This window comes from Drosophila suzukii, chromosome 3 (genome assembly GCF_043229965.1).
Source record: "Drosophila suzukii chromosome 3, CBGP_Dsuzu_IsoJpt1.0, whole genome shotgun sequence".
Taxonomy (NCBI): domain Eukaryota; kingdom Metazoa; phylum Arthropoda; class Insecta; order Diptera; family Drosophilidae; genus Drosophila; species Drosophila suzukii.
The window spans coordinates 383891-391435 of record NC_092082.1 but is presented as its reverse complement, the minus strand read 5'-3'; the positions used below and the strand labels follow the sequence as shown (position 1 = coordinate 391435).

The window sequence follows — 7545 nt, the reverse complement described above, 5'->3', positions numbered from 1 at the left end:
GAAAATTTTATGAGGCCGAAGTCATAAAAAGCGGGGAAAAGTGGAAATGAAGCGAGGTGGCGAAAAGGGGGAGTGGGCGACGGAGAAAATGTGGTCTGCGGTGGGCGGGCACTTCATTAGCGCGACTGTACCAAAAGATACTAGTTGCGGATCCAACAGCAACTAGTTGGATGCAGCCTCTTAAAGATTGCCGACTTAACAATTAAGATAATCCTGAAAGTTCGTTTAAATATATTTTTGGATGACTTTTTTTTTTTAAATGATCAATGCTTATCTATTTATTTTTTACTATTTTGTAGATTGCTTTTATATTTATATTTGATATCAATAATAAAGTAATGTTATAGTACACTTGGAAAATTCACAGTTTAGCAGTATCATTATTAAAGAGTACCAATTTTACCTCGATTTCTACTTGTTTCGTGAGCCTGCAAAAAGCTTTTCGAATCTGTCCCTGAAATGTCCGACAAATTTTTACGATCTACCAACAAAATGTTAATTAAAATGTTAACAGGAATGTCACCCCAAAGAAGCCCCCTCCACTTGCATTGCATGATAATCAAAAACCAATACCAAACCTGATACACCCCCAATCCCAATTTCAGTCACCATTCAGGTCCCATCCCTTTGTGTTAATGCTGCGTCATCATTTGATATTCATGAGGCAGTCGGAAAATTTCCAGCACCCAGGGTGGGGGATTGGCAAAGCCAGCGAGGGGGGAGTACGGAATTTGTTCGACACTCGCAGTCACGTCCTTGTGAACCTGCAGTGCAAAATTTAAATAAATGCTCGCGTTGTCCCCTCACTTTTTTGTACACATACAACAAATACACTGGTATATATTTTGTCTGCTCTTTTCCAACCTTTTCCGCCGATTTCCCCCGATTTTCCCTGATTTTCCTGCACTTGACCGACCGAGTGCGAGTCCATTAGCAGGAGTCCAGGGAGCAAGTCGCTCGGCCATAATCACCTTGTTTGTCGGCCGGAACACCTTTAATGGCGCCGAGGGGCGGAGAGGTGTCGTTACGGCGGATAATCATTGCCGACGGGACGGGAGGATTTCCCGGGGAGCGGGGCCCATCAAATAAACGTAATTCAATGCACATAATGACAGCCAGACTTCCATTTTTGACTCTACTTTTTTCCGGTGGCGCTTTTCCGACCTACAACAGCTGTCAAGGAGAGCGGGGGCTGGGACGAGCAGCTTAGAGGGTCTTTGTTGGTATTTGCATATGGCCAATTGGGCAATGTCAACAGAAAACGACAAACGAGAAAACTCATCGAAGTCAAAGTCAGTAAAGATGATTACGAAGAGGAAAATATGGAACGACAGAGGGCCAATCCTGCGGAGATATTATGTGGCATTAGGGAGACTCTAATGACCATAATTCAGATTAATGTCAGGATTGGGGGATAATAATTAGGGCAAGTGAATTTGGGCTTAGCATAAGGTTACTCACGTAAAATTACGCGTTTGCAAAAGGTTATCTTATTTGTTTAGGTGAGCCAAATAAAAATTAACAGGGTTGCTTTCTTGGTTTTTATTGGAGATAATCAATAACGATTTATGATATCGATTTTGGTAATCGAGTACTCTCCCGTTTCTTAAGAAAAACCAACTCTTCCTTGGTGTTGGAGTAAAACTTTATTTTGGATTGTTGTTGGATTGGAACGTTACAAATACGGCGAAATTCCCGAACGTCGATCGGTACGCACTACGCTCTAACATTGGATGTATTTAGTTCGATAACGATGTGTTGTGGGTGTTAATCGAGTGTGTACTGTGAGGTGTGAAGTAAAACTTACGCACTAATTCGAGTTGCTTTACTGGGTTTAAGTGTGTGTTTGGGGTGTGAATGGGGACTTTGCAGATGCAAAATGCAAAACGCAGTCGCTAACACTGTTGGCCACATCCTTGAACCGTTTTCACTCGCAGTTACAGTCACAGTCAGAGTCACACGCACACTCACTCAAACGACAACTGAAAACGTTGCACATACGACCCGTATGCACGCTAGTTGTTTGCTACTCTCCCCTTCGGGTTTCCCACCTCCCCATACCATTTTCCATTTTCCACTTTTCACTCCTGCTCGATTGGATGCAGCCAAGTGTTATGCAACTGCTTAAAGGACTTTATCGTGTGATTTCTTTGCTGATTTGCGTTGTTTGAGTTGTGATTTGTGTGGTGTTGTGTTGAGCTGTGTGCCTCATCTGGCATCATCCAGATCCTGACTCTGATCCTGGGAAGGGCCCGTCCTCGCCGCCATCCTCCTTAGAGCAGGTAGCATTTCCGCCGCCAGCAGGAGCAGGTGCAGTGCCCGTGGCGATAGTAGCGACAGAGGCACTTGAGATACTTGTAGCCCGCACAGCAGTGATGCGAGTGCGAGTGCGAATGCGAGTGGTAGTGGCTGTAGCAGGAGCTGTCGTGCAGACAGTACGAGTAGCAGCCGCAGTCGCACATCTTTTCGCCGAGTGTAGGTCCTTGACTTTACTTCTGTGGAATCTGGAGTCTGGAGTTCGTCCTCTGGAATCCCCTGGATTTGCGCGGTGCGTCCCAGCTCCTTGGCTCGCTGTTGCCCAACTGATTTCTGGCCAACGCTTCGTCTTTCGACTTGGCTTAGGTTAGTTTGCCTCGACGGCCTCCAAGTGGAGTCCGTAAACGGTTACTAATGGCTACGGGCGGGAGCTCAAGTTTGATCGATCACGGAGATACATTTGCGTATTTGGGTGGCCAACATTCGTACCACGAACCGCGAGCGAGCTGCAATATATGGGTTAGCACTGTTGTTGTTATGGCAATTCATGTGGAAATCATGTCAATTGATTTTGGCCAACTAGTCCTCCAACTCAGCCGTCTCCGAATTGGGTTCCTGTTATTTGTGTGGTTTGCCAAGCCAGGAGTAAGAGGGTATATGGTGAATCTATTGAACTCTTAATTTTTGTTACCTTTAAGCCTGGTCTCCTAAATCATTTGGGAACCCAAGCAGTGTACATTACTCACGCAAATGAAAGAGAAAAGCCGCTGATTTAAAGCGATTAAAACCAAATTAAAGATTTGTTGAAAATCCCAGGGTATCTCCCCGCCTAGACCCCAACCATTCTTTTCCCACACAATATTTGCCTGGCACCGTATGATTAATTCGCAATGTTGTCGCTGATTTTATGACCGAAATATTTGGTTATATTTTTGTGCATTAGCTGCCGTCGACCTGAAATAGACTTGGCCAAATGCAAATTCATGCCTGACCCACATTGGCGGCTGGGGTATTAGTCACCGCCATCGGGGGATCTACAGATACAGATAGAGGCCTCTGCTAGCTGCTCTTGCTATTTCGCTGTTGCAATCGATGACACACGCGGCGAATGCAAAACTGACGTCATTGAGGCGGCCACACGGCGTATACGTCATCTTGTTTGTGCGTTCAGGCTGAGATCAGCTGGCTTCTCGGACCCTCGGACTCTGACGGACTGCAAATGAGATCAGGGGATCTGCACTGGATGAGGTCATCACAGTAGTGCGATAATTAGTGTGCTGGGTGTTGTTTACCCTTACTCAAACAGCTGCTAATTGCTAGTTCCAATTTGGATACGCGTTAAACAATCAGGAAATGTTTTACTCGATCACTTAGCAGATCATTAGTCCGCAGTTGGCTTTAAAAAATCTGAGAGTAACCTTTTGTGATAGATACGATGAGGTAATAATTTCATTGGTCGATTGGAAGGAATTATCATTACGATTGGGTAAAAATGTTATATACTATATATTGTGTCGCAAGGGATTTAAATGCATAGTATAATTATAAGGGGTAGTAATTATTCAAATTATTTTGTAAGCATTATAAATGAACTCGTTAAGCCCCCTCGCAGTGGTATGACTAAAACTTTACGTTCATGTCACGTGTCACAACCGATCGTGTAATATCCTCTGTGAAATCTCCCCAATTTAGCTCGTAGCTCCCCAGTTTTATTCGCGACCCATAATTTGCACTCCGCCACATGCGTGTTGCTTATCGGCTATCTCCTTTTGTATTCGTTATTATTTTTTGGGGGAAAGTACCGATTTAACCCTTGTTTAGGGTCCAATTAAAGTGGCGAGGACACGTAACGTGGCTTTAATGTCAGGGACGGTTATCCTGCTGCTGTTGTCAAGTGTCCTTGTGCGCTCAAAAGTCTTTGCACACGTATCCCCAATGGCGAAAAGTTTTGTCAGCTAGCCAAAACCTGGTTAAAAACGAAAGGGCTGGGACATGAGGTTCGGGTCCGGGTTTTTGGACTCGAGAAGGTTGCAAGTGCATGGTGTTCAGCAGTTTAGTTCAAGTTGTTTCAAGTAACACTCAAAGGACAACGGGGCGGACAAATAACGACGGCCCTCGGACCATATGGACTAGGGAAACAATCGCAGGTCCTTGACGGGATTGCGATTGCGGGGACTGGAAGCGCCGGCTGTCAGTGTGTGGCAAATAATGGTGTTGCGTGTCGTTTTTGCCACAAAACGATGATGATAACCGAGAACCCAGCACTACGACAGCTGACTCGGGAAACAAAAACATCAGTCGAAAAACGCAAAAAATGGGGAAAATAATGCACCAGGCGAGGCAAGAAAATAAACTTCTTCCGGGCCAAGTTCTCCGCGGTCTCCCCGCGAAAACCGTCACTGACACTTAAATTAAATTTGTTTCCATTTCGGCGGCGACACTTTCGGTTCGCTTCGCTTGGGGTTCACTTCGGTTTTTCGGTTTTCAGCTTGGGGCCAAAGAAGTACCGACTCCCCACCAAAATCCGAACCCAAGTCAACCGAGCTGAGAAATGCATTTTGCAATAAAATAAATTAAAACGAAAGCAAAGCAAATTGTATACTCCAACTTGCCGAAACTAAACGATACCCAGGAGAGCAGGAAGGGGTGGTATTGGTGGTATTGGTTTTTTAAGGCGTTACAGGGGCGAGGTGAAAAGAGGGCGTAACCTCAGACAAGTGAAAAGCTGTCGCTGCTGTTGGTCGGAAACCTCGGGCCAAAACCAAACGATTCAGGGAGTAGCTACCAATAATTATTATGTAAATATTTGGATTTGAATAATTTTAAGAAACATTTAAAAGCTTAACAGAAGACATATAAATAATTTAAGTTTTTTTAATGTTACCTAAATATTTTACAATCTCATAAAACTTAAATGCCAAAATATAATTTTAACACTTGAAAAAAATTTCATTCAATATCTCCCTTTAAAATTAATCTCTTAAATTGTGATCTCAATAAATTCTAATTGAATAAAGACTTTATATATTTTATTTTGTCTGCCTTAACTCCCGTTAAATATATTTCCTTTTTTAATCCTTGAAAGCCCCATCCTCATAACTTTTCCCTGGCTCTTTGTAGCCCACCTTCCATCTGGATTGTTTCATCTGACAGACACTAAAGTCACCGCAAATGTTGCAACAGTTTGAGTTGTTTTTGTTGCTGCTGCAACTTTTCATACCGCTCTCCATGCGATGCGGATGTGCGGATTTGTGGGCGTGCCACTGAAATGCCTCACAACATCGACGGCAGCAACTTTAGCAAGAGCATTCCATGTCGACGTCCATCCGATTCTCCTGCATGGCCATATTGTACTCGACTGAGGAATGGAACCGAAACTGAACCGAAAGGAATGGTGTCCTACACTTGAAGAAAATACTTCCTGTTAGGTAGGTTTGGAAGATTCATTTCTTAGATGATAAGTACATCTTATTGATTTTACTATCTTCAGTAGCTAGAAAACCAGTATGGACATAAACCCTTTAATTTATAATACGATCAAAGAAAAAAGGATAAATTATGTGCAGAAGTAAATTAACATTTTAATTACGCAGTTTCATCAGCCATCTAGACGTTCATTACCATATTATTGCTCATTAATACTTTAAGCATTGGTACTCGTTACTACTCATAAAACTTTATGGTGGATAACAATTTTCCAACTACGTCTCTTTAAGCAGTTAACCGGGAAATAATTAACTTTGTAAGTTTAAAATATTTCCTTGTAGTGCATGGTCAGGAACGGATATCCTCTCGTTTGGTTCGTTTCAGTTCGGTTTCGTTTGGCTCGTGCAACATTCTTGTTTTCTCGCATTTATTGTTTTTGGATGAGGAGTCGAGTTGGGTGACCGAGAGCAGGTGGGAAGGGAAAAGGACAGCGTAAAAGCCGCAGCCAAACAAACACATTTCAATCAAAACGCCCGACAGACAGGGACGTGGCCATCATGTGGGTGACCCCCCCGAGTCGGGGGGATGGTTTTAGGGGGTTCCAGGGGGCTACGGGCATAACTGTTGCTGGACGTGGACGAGGGCCATTGCCACAACTGCCACAAAGTGGCACTTGCCAGGTTTTTGACACAAGTTGGCTTGCCACATGCCAACGCAGGTTGCTGCCGTTGCTACTGCAACTGCCACATCCCCATGCCACATGCAGCAACATGCTCGTGTTGCAGCTACGACCACTGCAACTGCAGCGGGATTGTGGCATGCCCAACTGATTTCGACTCTATTCGAAATGAAGACATTCAGGGGCAACTTTGTCCTTGGATTGCCACCGCTCACACAACATGACAGCCTGAAGTTTGACAGGCGAAACAAGCCGAAACTATTTGCAACAAAGCAAAAATATTTAGTGGCACTGGAGAGCTGGCGATTAAGTTGATTACATTGAGCCCGAGCGTATTTTCACAGCATTTTAAAGGATTTTTCAGGGCACGATGAGTAAATATTGCATATTTTTGATTAAAATCCTTTAAAAATTGTGAAACCTAATTGAAGTCAATTTAAATAAAATTAAATTCGCGTGGCTTGGTCTCAGCATTCCTGGCGTAAACTTTGGCCAAACCATTTATTCTTTTGTTTTTCCAGCATTCCTGCAGCAAGAACGCCAAAAAATGCATTTTCCCGTGCAGTCACGCCATTTTACCGCCCGAAAAATGCAGAAAACCAACAAAAATTGGGAAATTTGTAGAACAACGTCATTAGGGGGAGCAGAACAAACCGTTTGGCTTCGCTTATGTTGGTTCTTTTCCTTGTCCCTTTTTCGTGGTTAATTTACTTTCATGTTTTAATTTTGACCAACCCCATTTCCCCCTTACACTCGATTCATTTTATTATTTAATTTAACCAAAAATGTCCACGACACCTCGAGAATTCCAGCGAAATGCGGGCCATGCAACATGCGGCATTAAATGCGGATCTCTGCCCCTTGCAACCGCGAACCTCTTCTTTCCTCCATCTGAGCCCATTTCCACTTTGCATTCGCCGCCGATTCTCAATTCCCGATTCTCTGGTCTCCAGGCTGCATGTGGCACGCAAGAAGTCATTAAAAAGCACTAAAAACGCAGCACTCGTAAAAACGAGCGGGGTCCCGAACCCGCCCCTCGACCCATCCTCCGGTGACCCTGTCTCCTCCCATGACTCCGACTCTTTTTCCAACTCCCAAGCTTTCTTGGATGATGCAGCAGGCCATAAACCAGAACAACAACCCGGCACTGGAAGAAACGAAAAGTTCCCTTAAAGCTAAAGAGT

The 7545-nt window shown here is 43.9% G+C and overlaps 1 protein-coding gene across 1 annotated transcript; it reads right to left on the bottom strand.

Annotated features, from left to right (window-relative positions):
* Nucleotides 1–1627: 1627 nt before the first annotated feature.
* On the bottom strand, nt 1628–2595 carry LOC108012685 (uncharacterized). Its single transcript, XM_017078112.4, has one exon. The coding sequence runs from the start codon at nt 2460–2462 to the stop codon at nt 2274–2276; it is 189 nt and encodes a 62-aa protein (XP_016933601.1). The 5' UTR covers nt 2463–2595; the 3' UTR covers nt 1628–2273.
* Between the last annotated feature and the right edge of the window lie 4950 nt (nt 2596–7545).